Genomic DNA, 20,820 nt, shown 5'->3' with positions numbered 1-20,820 from the left:
TGCTCCGACGACGCAGCATGAGGTACCTTTAAAGGGACAGGACCGTTTTTCTACGTGCGCTGACCTAATGATAAGAAACACAAGATATAATCCAATGCTGGCAATAGTGTTCCTGTTTGTTCCACGGGAGAGAGAAAACAGGAGCCAACATGGACGCTGGACAGTTCCTACTCATGAGTTGATCTAACAGCACCCTCCACCGTCAATATATGCAAACAACATCTGAAATGAATGGGTGACTGTGCCTTGATTGTTATGTTAAATATATATTTATTGAACATATACTGGATAGTATAGGGCATCAGTCGTGGATGAAGTATGTAAGAAAAATATAGCTACTTAAAGTATTAAAAATAACGGTACTCGATGCAGAAAAATGACCACTTCGCGTGTTATACTGTTGTAAAGCTTATCATTAGGTTATTATTACGATGCATTAAAGGATATGTCCACATTTTTTTTAGGCCTGTCTTAAAGCAATAGTCCGTTGATACAGTCTCTTTTTTTGTTGTAATCATTTATCTTGTTCATACTGGTCTTTAAAAGTCATCTCCTAATGCACTTTTCAGTGTAAATGTTCGGGGACATTTTTCTCACTAAACCACTCTACAAAATATTGAGTGAAACTGTGGAAGATATCCACTTGATTTGCCCAATGCGGACTGATGAAGAGTCATAATAGCTTCAGATAAACTGTTTTGAATGTTTGTTCCCCATCACTGAAACTGATTTGGGAAGAGATTGCTTCAGGGCCAGTATGAACAGGAGGAGCAAGCTATTTATATATACATATGGGCGTGCACCTGAGTATTGTTTAAAGTCAGACCTCAAAATTGTGAACCTATCCTTTAATGTCTGAGCAGCATTTTAGGGCTTTAGTTGGTTGAAGTGGAGCTAATTCTTAGCTATTTCCTATAAGGTTTTAAACAATGATTGTTTTCATTGTGGATTAATTTGCTTATTATTTTCTTGATGAATCTAATTTATTTATTTATTTTGTAAAAATGTATAAAACAAGCCACAAAATTATTAAAAATAAATCTGAATTATAATTAAGCAGCAAATCCTCACGTTTAAGAAATGTCAAAGCATCAAAAACATGCACACAGACTACAAATTTAAAAACATTTATCTTTGGAAACATTTTCGTTTAGTCTGTAAGACTGTGCATAACTCTGTGCACCAATATGTATCTTAGATAATATATGATAAAATTATAGACATAATAATTTAATTTTTAAGTATATTTGCAAAACAAACCAAAAATTGCACATGTGCTTCACTGTCCCTGTGGTCTACTGTTATGAATCACTCTGTACACACCTATATAAAGAAATGAGCACCTATAAGACATGAATAAATCAAATTTATATTGAATATGGGGGTGTATATTACACAGTATATTGAACAATATATTATAAATACATGTATGCCTTCATAAATATTGTAGTATTTGAACAAAACAAATATTTCTGCCACATTTTATTACAAAGTTTTTGATAATGTGAAACATATGAAATCTAAATCTATGTCCCTTTATGTAAAAGTTCATACATGTAAATGTATTGGCCAAGTATCAGATTTTATCTGTTAGTTGCATGTAAGTTGTATGAACTAAAAATTACTGCTAAAAATGAACAAATGAAGGAAAATAAATTCATTAAATTGCATTAATTTCATCTTTTGTGAGCGGCATCCATTCATTTCAACAGCACTGTTGTTCAAGGGGGACGAGGTCTGAGGTGTGGGGCGAGTGGGAACCAGTGAGCGATGTTATATGTTGACTGAGGTGTAATTTGTGGTGTGAGTCACAGGCTAGTTTCACTGCAGTTTCAGGTGAAAGTCTGAGCATGTCGCAGCGTGATCGTGATCGTGATTATCCACTGGATCTAACAACATAAAGCTTAGCAGTTAAGATGTGGCTGCCTGAGACACACTCCACAGGCAGCTGCTGCTCATCCTGTGTGTGGATCTCACAGAACAAAAGAAGGATATAGAGTAGAAACACTGTCAACTAGTTGGCACAAGAATAAAAAAGCAAGAAGAGAAACAACAAACCTGAAAAAACAAAACTACACTAAGAGGAAATCAGTCCACCTTGATGAACCTTTACCCTGATAAATGTCCCTAGTATTTTGTTAAATGAAGTGGATTCAGTGAATTTTCTGAATGCCCAGTGATAAGCCTTGACACTGTCACATCACTGTTTTTCATTTACACATAAGTTATTGCTCAACACCTTCTAGGGGACAATATAGTTTCACTTGTTTTTAAATTTCATCTGTAAAATTACCACAGTGACTCCATCCATGCATCCACTTTGGATTCATTCTGCTAATCAGAGCATTTCAGTCCCTTGTTTGCTCCCATGCTGCTGTGATTCTGTGTCAGCTGTGTCCTTTGGATCATTTGACTGTTTTCAGGGACTGAGTGGCTGACTGTCCTCTAGGGGTCTGTCAGCACAGGCAGAGGTCCAACACTCTGTGTGCTGGCCTTTGGTTTACACAGGTCATAGCTTCCAAACAAACATGGTGGAGAGAGAGACAGGGCAAGCTCTGGGAAATAGATAGAAAGGCTTCAAACACAGTTTTAGAATCATCCTTAATTACTTTTTCATTTTATCTTAAATATAATGATAATGATAAGATGCCAGCATATGTGACTTTTGCCTACACAGTATATTTTGGTTTCTTAAAATACTTTTAATATGAAGTAAATCTACATGTTCAAAAACACTTTTGAATGTTTGTAGTTACATAGTTACACACTAAACATTTACACACACACACCACACACCACACACACACCACACTGTTTATTTACAGTGTATATTTAGGGGTATTATTTACCTGTACAAATATGTGTGTGTGACCACTGTCATTTATATTCTGAATGTTATCTCTACACACAGCCAAGGGGGTAAATGTGTAACATGTTTTGTTGGAGTGGAAACTGGTTTGGATATGTGTGTGTGTGCATGTGTGTGTGGGTTGGCATAATGTATCTGTTCTGTTTCACCCAGCTGCTGCACAGTGCCACAAAAGGGCTTCTGGTGGCCATTGTTATTGTTGGACAATATTTAATTTTCCGTTCAGTCTGTAGGTGAGTGTGTATGTGTGTGTGTGTGTTGTTTGAAGAGAAGCATGAGTGGAGCTGCAAAATGAAGTTTAGTGACACACACACACACACACACACACACACACACACACAGAGATTTACCTTTTTATTAAGACATAAATGCAGAGCTGGAGGTAAAGAGGAGCCGTGTCTTTTAAAATATAAATGTACGTATATGTTGTATACAGTACAGTATATATGTTACTTAAACCATCATTTCAGAAAGTAAACAATACTTTTTACTGTACACTGTACACCAGTGCTTCCCCTCACTTTTAGCTTGTAGATCTTTGTAGTAAGGCAGTGTTGGATGGAGCCCCTGTTCCACCAAAGAGACATACATTTCCCCTCAAAACATATCAGATAGTTTCATTTAAATACAGCAAAGTGTATTTAAGTGTAGTATTTCACAAAAAAGCAAAAAAAAAAAAAAAAAAAAAAAAAAAAAAGAAGCAAAGATTAGAGAAACATCCAAAATATTAATAGAAATCTGTGCAGTAGAATTTTATTTTTTCTTCTTTCCTACCACAGATTTATCTTGTGACCCTTTGAGAGGCCTGACCCCTCAGTTGAAGTGCTACACACACACACACATATATATATATATATATATATATGTGTGTGTGTGTGTGTGTGTATGTGAAGTATTAAAACTGGATCCACCTTTACCAGCCACAACAGCAAAAATACTGCTCATGCTTTGGTGCATTGGTATTAACGATCTAATAATATTATATATAATAATAACACAGTCAAAAATACATTTTGTAATAAATAACAGGTAACACAGTAGGTGACAGAATGAGTAAGAATTAAAAAAAAATGTTGAGTTGAGTAAAAACATTTTCCGAGAGGGTGTGTGTGGTGAACTTGGACTTCTTAAGTCATGGCTCTGTCCCTGTGTAGCTGACAAATATTTCCCACCTTTCAGAGGTAAGTTCCTTTTACATTATGTTTTTCTGAAAGTTTTCTCTCCCCTATATATGAAACAACTCTCATTTTCCGTTTCCTGTATGTTCCACTCGGGTTTCCTTTGTAACATAACTGTTCACATGCCACACCGCAGGGCTAACGTACAGCCAGTTGAAAATGAAAAGGCAGGAGAGAGCGTTGTTGTGTTGTGGGGAGGGGTTGGTGTTTGCTGGTGTGTTATCATCAGCCAGGAGAGGGGAAAGGGGTGGGGAGGAGAGGAGAGGAGGGGTTACAAGCCCAGTCCCGCGGAACATCCTGCAAACACATCTGAGACTCGGAACAAAACTCTTTTACAGTTCCCCCGTCACTGCGAGCTGCGGCGCACATCGCCTCCGCTCCACCGGATGGCTCGTTGTTTGATCTCCAGTAAAGCTCGAACTCTTTAGGCAAAAGTCGTTTAGTTGTTGTTGAATAGTTGACCGACTCTGCAGGTCGTTGCCCCCGGTGGACTTATGTGTTTATGTTTGGACGCACGGCGGTGGGACATCCGGAATGGGGAATCCGTAGGAGGGGAGGACGCTCACTGGTGTGCCGCTGTTGGTAGATAGAGCGCGAGCGCACCAACGCAGTTGCGCGCACACGGTCTACGCACGAGATGGACCTGAAGAAGACGAAATTTGGAAGGTAATCTTACTTTTGTCAGGGAAGATTGACCGCTGATATCTGCACCGTACTTTTCATGTGTTACAGATCCTCTGCATCCATGCGCAGTGACGCTGTGGCACAGGGACAGTCACAGGGATGTTATAGATTAGTTTGTGTGTGTGTGTGTGTGTGTTGGTGTGTGTGTGTGTGTGTGTGTGTGTGAGAGAGAGAGAGAGAGAGAGAGAGAGAGAGATTAGGGATCATTCCTATTCCGAGACCTAAAGACTGAAAACAGCTGAAAAAAGCACCGATTAACAATTTTATTTTCAGTTTTACTATAACTATCACTATTTCATGCACCAGGGTTCTGTGCACCGTCAATCTCTCTCACGAGGCTCCTTTAGACTGTAGTTGCCTGGAATTTTTAAAAATAAAGTATTTTAAAAATGTGATTTATTTTAAAAAATATATTCACATATTTGTCTTAAGAGCTTAAAAGCAGCCAGATGGGGTCACAAATTGGTGTGATACTAATCATTGAGAGTGCATGAAAACGTGCTAGCTAGAAGAGAAGCTAGCTAAAGGTAACAGATAAATTGGTAAAATTGTTAGTTAAAAGCATAGATAACTACTTAAAATAGTTAGCTAAAAGCAATGAACACCAGTTAAAATAGCTGAAAGTAATGGACAAACGTAACATTTTTGCAAAAAAAGACAAAATACACTTAGCTAAAAATGTGAGCCAAAATTTACGAATAAATAGTTTGCTAAAGTTAATGAATAGTAAGATAGGTAGATAAAAGCTATGGATAAACAGCTGAAAAAGTAATGGCTAAACCGTTAGCAAAAAATAATGAACAGTTAAAATAGATGACAGTAATGGATAAACATTTATTTAGCATAAAAGAAAATACTTGAATATGTTAGCTAAAATAACAAACAAACAACTAAATGAAAAGTAAGATAGGTAGGTAAAAGAAATGGATAAGTAGTTAGCTAAAATTAATGAACAGTTGAAATTGATTAAAGTAATGGATAGATAAAGTAAACAGATAAAATTGTTGCAAAATAGAGAAAACACATGCAATTGCTAGCTAAAAGTAACCAATACATGGTTAAAATGGCCAGCTTTAGCCATTGCAAGTGGTACTAGTGCAAATGCAAACTTGACCAAAGCAACATGAACATTGACAATTCAGTTGTTTGAAAAATATATATTGTGACAACAATCACTGTTACATAATTCATAATGTTAAATAACATCTGGTTTATAATCCATTCAAAAGAGCATATTTGGAACATGACGGGTGGTGTTGATGGAGGGAGGTATACCACGCTGAATACTTCTTGTGCGCATTCATCAGTTTGCGTGTATGTGTGTGTGTCATTGGCTGTTTATGTGAGTGTGTGGGAGCTAGAGATAATCGTGAGAACCGGAGTTGCAGTCCCAGAGGAGATGAACTTGATCTTTGCTGGAAAAGGAATAGTCCTGGAGTTACAGAGTTACAGAGTGTATACAAAGACACACACACACACACACACACACACACACACACACACACACACATTCCTATGGTGTACACTATCACTACCAGGATCCAAAGTTTCTGATCCTCTTAGATGCAACCGATCCTATTAATGTATGGAATGTGCTTTAATGGGCTTTTATAACTCAACACTTGCTTTATGAGGTGAAAACATGGGTTCCACTTAAGGCACACACACACACACACACACACACACACATATAGGAACATGTACTGAACCATAAGAAAAACAACTGTGTGGAAAGACAGAATCTCAATAGAAAAGTGGAATATTGTGCCGACAACAATGTCCTCTCTGATCAGAGCCTGTGAATCCCTATCCCTTCCTTTCAGCTCATTAAACACACACACACACACACACACACACACACACACACACACACACACACACACACACACACAGGGTTCTGTCATAACCGATTAGAGGACATCAGAGTGCCACATTCAGGTTCATTGATAGCCCTACAATACCGCAACAGTACTCAGAAAAATACTGTTCCCTTGTTATGCACTTGGAACAGCCATTAGAGCTGCAGGGAGAAAAGAAGAAGGAATAGCAGCCACACAATAATCTAATGTTATCTCACTCTCTCATTACAGAATCCACAAATTCTGTAATTTCTCTATCTTGAGAAAGATAGAGCATGTGACGTGCTCGATGGTGAAAGCATTTAATTTGTGCAGTCATGCAGACATTCAAGGTGATTATGAGTCTGTATTACAATAATAAAGTGATATGACGTCCAGAAAAGTTTATTACATAAGAGCAAAAAAAGACCAGAACAAATCACTCTTGATATCCCATAATGTAGGTGGTGGAAAAAAAAAGAGAGGAAGAAAGAGATACGGAAAAAGAGGTGTGTTAGAGGAAGGTGTCCTGTGCTTTAGAGAGCCCTGATATCTTGAGCAGCCAACAAGACCCACAACAGGAAAACACGCTGACATTTCTGTTATGAGGGTTGTGGCGGTGAGTGCACAAAGACACACACACTCCTATCTATGTGGGGCTGATTTGAGTTTTAGACCTTGAGAATGAGGAATGTTAATTTTTGGAAAGTAAGGACATTTTGGCCACTTTTAGGTCAACTGTCCCAGCATGTATTGTAGGTGAGTCAGACAACCAGGATAAGCTGTTATGCTTAACATATAAAGACATACAGTAAACACTGTAGATATATGTTGTAAACTCTTAAATCAACCCATTTCTTATCAAACACTACTGCCACCTCTGTGTCAACACATACACTTGCTGATGATAATAGTAAGATGTTGATGCAGTTACTGTTTTATATTCTGTCATCATGGTCGTCACACAACAACAGTACAGCAGATTGGAGGTGCTGAGGATCGCTGATTACAGTGACTATACATCTTACTACTACTTCATTCCACCAGAGATCCAATGCTCTCTCAATGCTCAGGGGATCACTGTCCCCCTGGGGATACGATGCAAACAACGGAGGTACAGGAAACAAGAGGGGGGCAAGAGAGCAGGGCTACAAGCTAAGCCTCAGGCTAGAACCTTCGTACCTGCCATCCCAAGTCTCTTTCTTGCTAAATCCTGGTCATTCATCAACAAAAATGGACACTTCACACAAACTGGATTACAATGTGATGATAATAACGGTGGACTTGGCTGGACCTGAACCCTCTTGATATTGCCATCAGGGAGTTTACATCAGTCATCATAATAGCTGTCTGTCAGGCTAGCGTTATGTTAGCTACAGGATACCATCAACCACCAGCTAACAGCACACAGGTCAACACCAGGTCCGATCCACCCTGCACTGGTTTGACGTTGGCAAAGGACCAAGTTGGACTCTCCAGATGAGTACTGAAAGCCTGTGCAGACCAAACAATAGCCTCCAGCTGGAGCAAGTTGTAGTCCGCACCTGCCTCAGATCAGCCGTAATTGTCTGGTGCCAAGAGGTTAGCAGTGAATTGTCTGAATGACTGTTTGCCAGTTGCTCTAACCCCCATCATCACCAAGTGTTTTGAGAGATTGATTCTCTCCCACATCAAGGCTGCCATCAACAGCATCAACTGGTGTATGGGACCAATAGATCAAAGATGCAGTCATAACACACAACCCTTAAACATCTAGAATAGCAGAACACACAATAGGATGCTGTTTAGTTCAGCATTTCATAAAATAGTCCACAACATACTAGTCAAAAAACTGCATGACCTGGGCTTAGATAATTCACTGTGCTCAGGGATTAACAGACCCCAGAATGTCAAGATTGGAGGTCACACCTCCTAAACTCTGATACTGAACACAGGAGCACCGCAGCGGTGTGTCCTCATCCCCCTCGTCTTTACACATGAGTGTTCTCCGCTGATTCCTCCAGCACCATCATCAAATTCGCAGATGACACCACCAAAGCAGGACCGATAACAAACAAGAAGTCAGCCTACAGGGAGGAGGTTGACACCTGGCTTACTGGTGTTCTCATAACAACTTGAACCTCAGTACCACAAAAACTAAGATGATAACAGACTTCAGAAGATCAAGGTAAATTGAGGACTCTGCCCTGTGTAAACGAGAGGGGGTAGACCTTGTGTGGTCTGTACAGATTTTTCACCAGATAAAGAAGGCCCAGCAGAGACAGTCCCAGCTAGTCTATAAAAAACAAACGAACAAAGAATGATGACTTTCTCAAAAAAAAAAAAAAATTCTTTCAGAGCTCACAGAGCTTAAAGAAGTCCTGGATGTTAGCATCTGTGTGATGAGTGACGAGTTCCTCCCTGAACCTCAGACCTTCAAAATCCAGGAAGAAATCCTGTCGTCCCCTGAAGAAAAAGACTGTGGGAAAGAATCTCTAGCTTCCTGACAGAAATAGCAGAAGATGGAGAGAAGGAACCAACAAAAAATGTTACTTTATTGGTACATTACAGCATATTCAAAATAACAATTAAGTTTTACTGTCTGTTTCTTTACTTACTTTTCCTCAAAGCTGCAGTGTGTGTGTTAAAGAAATACATTTAGAACTCCAGAAAAAAACTTTATTGTCACAGGAGGTTTAGCACTGTAAAAAAATACAGTTTGCACATTTTAAAATCAGATAGCTGTTTGCATCTGGAGAGGAAGTCTTTTATCACATAATGTCTCAACTAGGTTTCCTTCTCACAAGATAATATTTACTGCAGATACTCCTTATCAGCCAATATTTGAACATTTCTTACTTTCAAAGGATTCATACTAGTCACATTTTAGACAACAATTTGTGCAGTTTGAAAGGTTTGGACTGTAACAGTGAGGGTTTTAGGCCAGATGTGTGGCTACTGTGTTATGTAAGAATTTTTCCAGTTATATTACTTTTTTAAAATAGTTGGTAACTCACATTTCCCAATACTAAGTTCAGTTTTTTCAAAACTCTTCACACAGTTCTCTTAACTGATGTACAGACTGATACAGCAGTAAATCTCACATCCAAATGCGAGTCTTTTGTATTCGGCCAAGTTCTCATCGACATCACGTCCAATCACATTTCTACCATGCCAGCATATTTTGACCAAGTTGAAGCCAGCCTCATCCACAAAGATGAATATCTGGAGCGGTGTCTTGGCCTCAAGATCCATGGCTCTCTAAAATAAATCTGCAAGGAAACATAAGGAAAACATTGCAGGAAACATTGCAGTAGTTTACATAATACATAAAAATATGCATATGTCTGTGTATGGTTTGGTTGTGTCCAAAACCATCTTATGTTGTGACATCTGGTTGGTATCTGAGCTCCTCAACATGATCAGAGATCTTTTTAAAGGGGACAGTGAACTGTTGATCTGATGCTTTTTGAGTTACTCACACAGAAGTTGTAATGCTTGAACTTCCAACATTTCCAAATGTGGTGTTGACTGCCAACACTGTCATGAATTCTTCTGAGCTTTATGGTACCAGTGGCATGACCATATCAACCACTGCAGTGTCCTGCAACAGTAAAGATCCTTCCTCTCAACCCAGTGGGAGATAAGTGTTCGGTCCTAAAGCATAAATATCAAAGCAATACACATTTTACCTACATTTCAGACAGGTGATACCACTGTTAGGTGTTGACTCGGGCTGTGTCGAAGCAATGAAAAGTTTAGCCCACACTGACTGCTGTGTGCTAACCGTGTGAAGAGTTTTGAAAAAGTGAACTCAGTGTTAAGAAATGTGTGTTTTGGCAATTTAAAAAAAAAAAAGTCACAGGAGGGTTTTGGTAATCTGGTGTTTGATAGACTTTTATTAGGGGATTGTGACAAGTTGTAGTGCTTTAGCTCATCTCCCCTTTATCTTCCTCTCTTTCACTTCCTCCTGATTGCTCTCTTCACTGTGCAGAATTAATAGACTGTTGGAACAAACAGCAATGGGAGGAATGTGTGTGTGTGTGTGAGATGAGCCGTTGGCCTAAATGTGTAATCAAATAACACAGCTGACCGACAAAGACACACCTGTGGCCCTGCGAGGAGCTACATTCAAATTAGTGTGTGTTTGTTTGTTTGTGTGTGTGTGTGTGTGTGTGTGTGTTCATCTTGACGTATAAAATTTGGTTTCGTAACATCTCCAGATGTGTTTTTCCCTGTAAGCTGGGATTGAGAGATTTACTGCTGATTAAATAGCCTACACACACACACACACACACACACACACACACACACACACACGTGTGCATGCACACACACAGTAACACGCACTCACTCATGTAGTAACCTTTTCCAAGTATATGGCAGCATCACAAATGATGCAAATGTAGTTAATGGTTAGTGGTCAGAGGTATCCTGTTGTGGTGGTGCAGACACTGACATCACTGGGGGTGACCATAGCAACGCAGACAGTTGCCCCAGTAACGATGAGACACACCAAAATTCAGACAACGTGATGTGGATTAGAGACCTTTAAATCCCCCAAGAATGACCATCACACACACACACACACACACACACACACACACACACACACCACCCACCACTGGCCTTCATGAGTTCAGCACACAGTAACTTATTAGCTAATAAAGCAGTACCTTGTTTTGCCTCAGCACTCTTTCCCTTTCTCTGCCCCCCTGTTCTTTCTTTCTTTCTTTACTCCTCCCCTCTCTCTCAGGTTCATGAATTGCAGGGTGCCAGCCAGTAGGAGATACCAGCCCACTGAATATGAACATGCTGCAAACTGTGCCACACATGGGGTGAGTCCGTCACAGAAACATACACACACTTTCAGTGTAAAAAGCTAGTGCCTTTTTTAGATGGTTTACTCTCTCTATCCCAGACACCCCCTGTGTTTTCTAATGTTTAGTGAGTTTGTCATTTAGGGGAAACCTCTGAAAAGATGGAGAGGATTGCGAGGAATGAGGCAGAATGGGAAGGATTTTTGGCTGAGCGATAGAGCTGGTGGGCTATAATCTGTGATTCAGCCTGTAGCTTTCTCTAATCTGCTGTAATCCCTGTGCACTTCTGCCTCTGAGAGAGAAAGACAGAAAGTGAATGAAACAGACAGATGGGAAGAAAACAGAGAGAAAACATGGCCATAATCACTGTAAAGCCTCAAACAGGGCAGGGTTTTCAATTATCAGTTCTGTCTATGATGCATGTCCATTCATTCATCATTTTTGAATTACGTCATGCAGTTGTTAACAGTGAAGTACATTGTCAACAACATAACATGCATGTCTGAAAAGGATAAACCTCAAAATAGCAAGATAAGTCTAAAGACAACTCTTAGGCAGTATGAAATGCAGTGTGTGCGCTGTGAGGAAATTATAATAACGTGAAACCATGGTTTTGTGTTTGATCCTCTCTAGTTGTGGATTCTTCCCAGTCTGGTGGCTGGTTCGGTGCTCTATTTCTTGTCTGTGGACCAATGGCATCGTGTTGCTGCCTGGCTCTATGGGAGCGGTCTCACCGGCCTGTTTGTCACCTCAACACTCTTCCACACTGCTGCCTGGAAAATCAGCCACCTACGGTCTGTGTGTGTGTGTGTGTGTGTGTCTGTGTGTGTGTTTGTATAGCAGAAAATACTGATAGGGATTTGGCAGATGTGCATATATGTCCTTGTAGAGGTTTACATCACACTCAGACATACAGTTTGCTAATTATGACAGAGCCAGAAGGCCAGAGACCAAACAACAGATGTGGCATGGTGATGAAAATATTTCACATGATCCTCTTCAGCTCATGCCCTCTGAAAACAACTCTTACATGAACAATCAAACACTGTCACATTAAAACAAACTTAGTCTTAACACATTAAATCTCCAATTAGCAGGGAGCTGCTGGAATACCTCTGCCTCGACTGATTTGTTTGTGTTATTGTGTGGTACTTTTACTCATATATAGGATCTGAATACCTCCTCCACCACTAAAACTCACTCAATAACACAAACTAACTAACAGATGGAGGCAGTGGTATTGCTGGGTAGAATTTCAGCTTTTGTCAGTGGAGTCTGGTAGTGATATATAGTCATGTTTCTGGTTAAACAAGAAGGATCGTACTCTTTAATGAAAAGGTCTATCTCTGTAGGAGTCCTATCTATAATGTTATCAGACATGTCTGAGCCTGTCAGTGGCAAAACAAGCTCTAGTGCACTTACTATGACATGGACAATTGCCCATTGGATTATATTACAGCAGCTGTTCATGCTTGCTGGATATATCATTCTTACTCAATACTGCACCGACTCCAAAGATTTTTGTCCTTATCAATCACATACACCCAAAAACACAGAACAATAAGGTTTTAAAATACCAGAATTATCCTTTGATTTATTTGGATTTTTAAGTGTATTTATTATTAGATTTTATTAAAGTATATCCATCTAACTTTTAATAGTGACATGGAATTAGTAAAATTACGCCAATGCTTTCCCAATAATCAGTGTGTTTCCTAACATTTTTCATCATATGTAATAAATCAAAGAATTCATTTGTATCTGAAACTTTATCACGTAGACTACATCATGTAGAAGTGAGCTCTTATTTCTTCTTCTCTGTGTCTCTGTGTAGGAAGGTGGAGCAGCGTTTCCACATGTGTGACAGAATGGCCATCTACTTCTTCATTGCTGCCTCCTACTCTCCCTGGTGGGTCGTGTGATTGCAGCTAACAAATTAAACACAGTCTGATGGACAACGAATCCAGTGAGCAGGAGCATAGTGAATAATGATGTACGTGTGATGTGTTCCCCCAGGTTGATGCTGAGGGAGCTCGGCCCCTGGGCGTGCCACATGCGCTGGCTGATCTGGGTCATGGCTTGTATAGGATCCACGTATGTCTTCTTTTTCCATGAGAGGTAACACAGTCTCTCCTTCTGTCTGCTCTGCTCTGTCTGTCCTGGTTTAAAACAATTAACCTGAAACCAAACTCCCATCCTCAAGTGTTTACAGCAAACACCAGGCTGCTGTTTGAAGCAGAAACAATTACATGGAGGGCTGGAGGTATTATCTTTTCATGTCCCAGTTCTCTGCCTGCAGGTACAAGCTGGTGGAGTTGATGGGATATGTGGCCATGGGGACTGTTCCTGCTTTGGTCATCCTGTCCATGGTAAGAACAAATCCTTCCTGTTGTCTTTCTCTGACTCTAAGGACCAAACAAAAGCTTTTTCCTGTAAGTCATTGTCTGCTTCAACAATCTTCCTGTTACAATGTGGGAGACAATTTAAAGAACCAAACCAGAAGTCTTGTTTGGTTCAGCCCTTTACCTACAAATCACAACTAGCAAATATAACTGCCAACTATTTTCCAAAGCATATGTTTTAGATGAACACCCTCTCCCCTGGAGAGTCACTGATTCAATTCAAGTATGTTATAAAAATCAACTTACAGAAAATTAAAACCTTCTTGAGACACCACATTCTGTCAGGTGGTCCAACATTTTGGTCCAGACTGAAATATCTCAGCAATTATTGAGTGGATTGCCATAAAATGTGGTTCACTCATTTATCTTTCTCAGAGGATGAATCCTAATGACTTTGGTGACCCCAGACCTTTCCTCTAGTGCCACCATGAGGCTCACGATTGCAGTTTTGAGACAAATGTCTTGCACTATTGAGTGGATTCCTATGCAATTTGGAACAGACATTCATGTCTCCCTAAAGATGGGTTTTACCTTGTGTCACCATCTGGTCAATCTGTCAGTTAGAATTTGTTCAGTACTTTGATTTGATCCATTTGAAAAAACAAATTCAGACAGTTAGCAAATGTTAGCATGCTAACACACAAAAGTAAGATGAACATGATCAACATTATACCTGCTCAACATATGGATGTTAGCATTTTCATTGTATGTTACCATGCTGTTGTTGGCATTTAGGGCAAAGTACTGCTGGGCCTAAGAAGCTAAGAGTTGTGAGCATGACTGTAGCCTTGTTATTCTGTATATTTCATATAATTTAAAACCAAGACTGAAAATGCGATACAAATGTCCACAATCTCGTATCGACATTGCGGGAAGACCTGTTACCCCCTACTATCAAGAGAAAAAAATCAGTTCACTTCTTGTTACCAATAAAGGATGTTGGTGATTTTGTGCCTGAACTTATCAAATGAAAATGTAGTGTCAACATTTTCTCATAGTGCTTTTACCATTTTACCATTACTTAATGGATGTTCAAAATTAATCAGATGTGAGTTGTAAAATGCCATCACCAGCTTAGTTAGAATCTTGATGAACTAGAACTAGAACAGATGATGAGAATGTTCAGTTATCACATCATCACTCTAGAACTCTGACAGAATACTGTACATTCTGGTTGAAGCCTGGATCTACAGAACAAACCTCATTTACCTTCATGATCTTGAACCGAGTACCGTCTCTGTCTTTGGTGAACGAACGTACAACTGTTATAGAACGACGACAACTGATATTCGACGACCACTATTTTAACTTCAACTTCTACTTCTACTTCAACAACTGTGACTGCTGTCTTTGCTGCAACTCAACAACAAATGGACCCACAAAGACACCTGGTAAGATTTTCTCATTTGACCTGGAGAAACTTTTTTTTCTTCACTGTGCCTCTGATACTTGGCAGATTACATTAGATTAGATTCAACTTTATTCTCATTGCACAGAATACAAGCACTGAGACAACGAGATGTAGTTAAAGATTGAACCAGAAAAACAGTGAAGTGCAGAGTAATGTGCATATGTATAGAGATCTGTAAATAACAGTGGGGGGTGAATATGAATCGCCTAAAAAATGTACAATGTGAACAGTATTAACAGAATAGCAGTTCTAGTGCAGTAGCTCTGTGTTGAGGAGTGTTTCCAGGAGTCCTGTCCTTAGACTAAAGTAGATTCAATTGTATAAATAAGTGTACATGTTGTGTTAAGGTGTGACTGGACTTTTAGCCTTGAACTACATGTATGTTTCTATTTTTCAGGCATTTGGACAAATGCCATTCACTGCTCCCCTTTACAGGCGAGTCGCTGCTCCCCTTTACAGGGCAAGTCGCTGCTTCCTTTTACGGGGCAGCACAGTTCAACCCTGCTGTAGTACAGCTGCAGCAGACTGTACAGGGCCTAAGAGATGCCCTCTACTCCGCCATCTCTGAGATAAAGGCTGTGAAGGAAGAGAACAAGGCTCTTAAGGAGCAAGTGAGGAAGATGGAGAGGAAGCACAGAGAGGAGCTGAAAGAAAAAGATGAGCTCCTTAACAGAGAAGTCAACAAAAGGAGGGCTCGTACTCAGGCTTATGTCAACTGCCTGGACCTGCTCAATAGACAAGAAAAGGCCCTTAAGAGTGCAGAGCTGAGAGGTAAAGCTCTAGAGTCAAACCTGAGATGGGAGCTGACTCTCAAAGAAGAGAAACATCAGGAGGAGAAGAAATACAAGGAGGAAGTGGAAGAGGAGACCAAGAGGAGTGAGGATGGTTGGAGGAGAATGGAGAGCCACCTCAGAGAGGAGCTCAATCATAAAGATGAGCTCCTTAAAAAAGAAACCAAAAAAAGGAAGGCTCGCACTCAGGCTTATGTTGACTGCATGAACCTGCTCAGTCAAAAAGAAAAAGATCTGAAAGAGAGTGAAGAGCAGACACATGACGCCTTAGAGAAGAGTCTAAAACTGGAGCTGGCTCTGAAAGACCAGAGAGAGCAGGAGGACAAATACAAAGAGAAGGTGGAGGAGGAGACTAAGAGGGCTGAGGATGAACTGAGGAGGATGGAGAGCCAGTTCACAGAGGAGCTGAAAGAAAAAGATGAGCTCCTAAACAGAGAAATCAACAAAAGGAGGCTCATACTCAGGCTTATGTTGACTGCATGAACCTGCTCAGTCAAAAAGACAAGGAGCTGAAGGAGAGCAAGGAGCAGACACGTAAAGCTTTAGAGAAGAGTCTGAGCCTGGAGCTGGCTCTGAAACAACAGAGAGAGCAGGAGGAGAAGAAGAGCCAAGAGAAGATGAAGAACAAAGACAACGAAAAGCTAGAGAAGAACAAAGGAGGTGACGATGGTCATAGGAGGATAGAGAGCCAGCTGAGACAGGAGCTGAAAGAAAAAGATGAGCTCCTGGAAACAGGAATTAAAAAAAGGAAGGCCTGCACTAAGGCGTACCTGGACTGCCTGGTCCTGCTCAGTCAGAAAGAGAAGGAGCTTCAGGAGAGAGAAGAGCAGAGACGAAACGCCTTAGAGAAGAGTCTGAGACTGGAACTGGCTCTAAAACAACAGAGAGAGCAGGAGGAGAACAAGAGCCAAGAAAAGATGGAGAACCAACACGATGAAAAGACGGAGGAGGAGACAGAGAGGAGTGAAGCTAAAGAGATGAATGAGAAAAAAGAGAAACCAAAGAAGAAGAGGGGGAAGAAAAAGAACAGGGGTTAGCCACAACAGAGGATCCCTCCCTCTGAAACCCCACCTCTTTCCCCCCATCTTACCTTACCCACTCCCCTCACCCTCCTTCCCCTTTCCTACCCTCTCTTTCCCTCTTACCCCTTTCTCTTTTACCCCTTTACCCCTCTTTCCCCTCTCTCCCCCACCTCTTTCCCTCTCCCTAAAACAAACCCTTCATGTCTTGTTTGTCATGTGTGTTAAATATATGTTTTCAAATCATTTGTGAGGACTGTGATGTTTCATGTCAACTCTTCAGTTCAGTTCTGTTGAAGTGAATTACTCTACATCTGCCTGTGTACACCTTTCTGAATATAGATACAGGATTCCTGGCTCTACAGTATTACAGTATATGTGTTGGTGGAACAGATCAGATATGATCATCTTCTCTTTTATATCTTTAAATTTGTTGTTTGTTTTAGATGTCAAGTAGAAAACAGGAGTTAAATCAGTCTCAATGCTCTAAAAGATCACTGGGTCTGCACAGTTTACTCAACAACAGAGAAATAAAATATCATTTAGATGATCTGATTTAAAAAGCTCTGTCCCTAATGGTAACACACCTGAATCAACTGTGTTCACTGTATAAAAAAAAAACAACTTCCACCTCTGGCCATCAATGACCCAAAAGAAATATTCCATAAAATAATACAGCACTGTCCACATGGTTTGGCTGTGGTTTTGGTTTTATACCCCTCAGTTCAAATTTAGGGAATAGCCCTTTAATGGCTAAAGACTGCCAATCACCTTTGTATAAAATTGCTCAAAATATAATGAGTGGGTTAATGTTCGAGGATGGACCTTATGTAATGTCACAGTGTTAACTTTCAGACCAAAACATAAAGATAACTGCTGCTAAGAGGTTGGCAGAGGAAGGAGCAGACTGTGTGAGGCCTATTTGTTAAAACATACTGAATCTTCAAACAAAACTTATTTTATACCTGAACTTACTTGTTATAAATGAGTCACACACAAACACAGACACACACGATGGCATTTCGCTTCATAAACACTCACGTCAGCGTTAAATGTGACACAACAGCATTTGCACTGAAGAAGAAACTTTTCATGCAGTATAAAGCAGCTGTGGACGACAGATACTGTGACAATCACTCAGAATAATTTATAGATAAAAGCAGACTGATTAACTGACGTTCCTGCTTTAAACACAATAAACTTTAACTTTTTAATGATGATTTAGACTCTTCTCCTCTGGTTGGAGAGTGGTTAACTGAAATAATTTATTTGCACTTTAAGCAGTATGTCATTATTACTGTGCATTTGCTCCATGTTTGCTCTTGTTGATAAAATGAGCAAAGTCATTTCAGGCAAGTCTCACCATGCAGCAGCCATCTTGTCAAATCCCTCAGCCAGTCATTTGGGGTGACTGAGACCAGGTTCCTATTTAAATGAATGAGGAGAGAGCCATAACTTTGCTTTCAATGGTCACCAGGACATTAAAACTACATGTACAGAATCACCAGTCAAATTTGATTTAAAAAAAAAATTGCTTCAAAAGTTTGGTGACTTTTCCCCAAATGTCACTGAAACAGGAGTAATGAGGGTGAAGCATGTGTTGGGGACTATTTCCTGCAGATTAATTCACATACTTTACTTTTTTTCCTCTGATGTGTTACAGGTGGAGCGTGCAGGTGTTTGTGAACTGGCAGTGGGAGGTGTCTTCTACATGGTGGGGGTGGTCTTCTTTAAGAGCGACGGCCTCGTCCCTTTCGCCCACGCTATCTGGCATCTTTTTGTTGCAGCTGGAGCAGGCGTCCATTATTACGCCATCTGGAGGTACCTGTACTTACCTGAACCGCTGCTGCAGACAGCGAGGTGACCGGCCCGAGATCTCACCTGAGATCACGTGGTCCCACATCAAGTGTTTTGACCAAGACGAGTGTATTTTAGTCGTGAGATCACAACAACTAAACTGATTTGAGGTTACACTGTCACTGCAGACTGCTGAGGATCAGATGAAATTCTCCTCAGGAGGGACCAAACCCCTTTACTGTTTATTATATTATTAGACCAAACTTGTGATGACCACATGTGATTGTGATTGTGATGCCAATCTATAGAGAAAGAGTGGATATTTGGAATATAATTGAACAACTCTGGGTATGAATCTTAATTTATGCTCATCACCTCATACAGACACAGACAGGGCAACACATAATGTGCCAGAAAGTTTATATAACCATTGTTCAGTAAAAGGAGTAGTTTGACATTTTGGGGAATTTGTTTCTGTTTTCTTGGTGAGTTAGGTGTTCAGATTGATACCACTGCTCATGACTGTACGCTAAATAAGAAGTTACAGCTAGCAGCCTGTTAGCATAGCTTAGCATGAAAACTGACACCAGGTGGGAAACAACTAGCTCTAACTGGCTCTGAACTAAAGTGACAAACTCAACGTACCAGCACCACTAAAGCTCTAACCTTGTGTCGTTTGTTTAATTTGTGCAAAAACAGACACGAAAATGAAGCACTGTGACTTTGTCTAAGTGTCTTTTCTTCACCATGGGGTTCGTCTAGCAACCAATGGAAGTTACTGCCGCTGTGCTAAACTAAGCTAAACATCTGCTAGCTTCATATTTACTGTCCAGAGATAAGTGTGGTATCAATCCTCTCATTTAACTCTTTACAGGAAAACAAATAAGTGTATTTCTCATAATGTCAGTCTGTTCCTTTAGGCATGCATCTCTGTAACTGAACTGTTGTCTGTGACAACACATATTCAGCTTCCTTAAGCTTGTAAACCACCCTTTCTGTAATCCAACCACCAGTAATGTGCCAAAACTTACCAGACACACATTCCTTCACAGTGGTGCTAGGAGCCAGATTTCAATAGAGGAACTCAGTATCACAATTGCACTGATTTTGTTTTACTTCTTTCCATTTTTGAACACCTTCAAAAAATGAAAAATGTAGTCAGCCAACAAACTTTTCAGTTTAAGTTTAATGTTAGGGTTTAGGTCAATATACTAAATGTTTCTCTGAGAGGATTTGAACTTTATCTCTCACTGTTGAACATATGAGCTACCACTGGTCTTAGGTTGTCATAGACTGACTTACTACAATATGCAAACTGCTGACAGACTTAAAGTTGCCAATATCTGGGTGACACGCTGATGTGACTTCATCCTGAAGAATCAAACAGGTTGACCATCTTTAGGTCAAGATAAAAGGCTGAATGATTACAGGCTTCAGTAGAACTGGCCTCAGATGTGATTCTGTTGTGATTTCTATTTATCCTAAATAGCACAAAATAGATTCTCATGGTTTACTGTAATGTGATTTGAAAAGTCTAATCTGAGATTATCATAGAGCTAATGTAACACTGACAAACTGTATTCTGGGTCAAATGTTGAATTCACAAAGAACATCAAGGCTGTATGCACTAATCATTTTTTTAGAGGACTATGACTGGCAACTGATGCACACTTATCCTCCTGCACTTTTTTTATCGAACAGCAGTTGACAATTTAAATAGATTTTGCTGAAATCCTCTGAATATGACAGAAACAGCACATGGGGATTGAATATATATAGATTATATATGCAAATTTCCATTTTTATTTTCATAGTTTTGATTTTTATACTTCTTCAAGCACTGTATAGGTCACACTTTCAGATCTTCCCTAACCTCTAACAGAGCACTTACTCAGGAAGTGAACTTTTTTTTTCTTTTTAAATCAAATGATCTATTTTGTAAAATTTTATGTCTGTGAAATCACTGAATTAAAGAGGAGATGCTATATTACACAGTGATGGTCTGTGTATTTTGTGGATGCTAAATATGCTT

The 20,820-nt window shown here is 39.9% G+C and overlaps 2 protein-coding genes across 3 annotated transcripts; both read left to right on the top strand.

The window, feature by feature from the left end:
* Window positions 1-4,199: 4,199 nt before the first annotated feature.
* mmd2a (monocyte to macrophage differentiation-associated 2a) lies at window positions 4,200-20,780 on the top strand. Its single transcript, XM_018667689.2, has 7 exons — window positions 4,200-4,713; window positions 11,305-11,386; window positions 12,002-12,162; window positions 13,203-13,277; window positions 13,385-13,486; window positions 13,668-13,737; window positions 18,655-20,780. Exons 1-7 carry the CDS (start codon window positions 4,685-4,687, stop codon window positions 18,853-18,855), a joined length of 720 nt encoding a protein of 239 aa, XP_018523205.1. The 5' UTR covers window positions 4,200-4,684; the 3' UTR covers window positions 18,856-20,780.
* Window positions 13,751-17,231, top strand: LOC108877600 (trichohyalin). Of its 2 annotated transcripts, none has more exons than XM_051073683.1 (2): window positions 13,751-15,161; window positions 15,579-17,231. In XM_051073683.1, the coding sequence occupies exon 2, from the start codon at window positions 15,802-15,804 to the stop codon at window positions 16,453-16,455; it is 654 nt and encodes a 217-aa protein (XP_050929640.1). In that variant the 5' UTR covers window positions 13,751-15,161; window positions 15,579-15,801; the 3' UTR covers window positions 16,456-17,231. Both variants share the same exon structure in this region, with proteins under 2 accessions (XP_050929640.1, XP_050929641.1).
* Window positions 20,781-20,820: the final 40 nt, after the last annotated feature.

The sequence above is a fragment of the Lates calcarifer genome, linkage group LG11 (assembly GCF_001640805.2).
Source record: "Lates calcarifer isolate ASB-BC8 linkage group LG11, TLL_Latcal_v3, whole genome shotgun sequence".
Classification (NCBI taxonomy): domain Eukaryota; kingdom Metazoa; phylum Chordata; class Actinopteri; family Centropomidae; genus Lates; species Lates calcarifer.
Note: the sequence above shows the minus strand (reverse complement) of the source record. Positions and strands in the feature narration are given on the sequence as shown.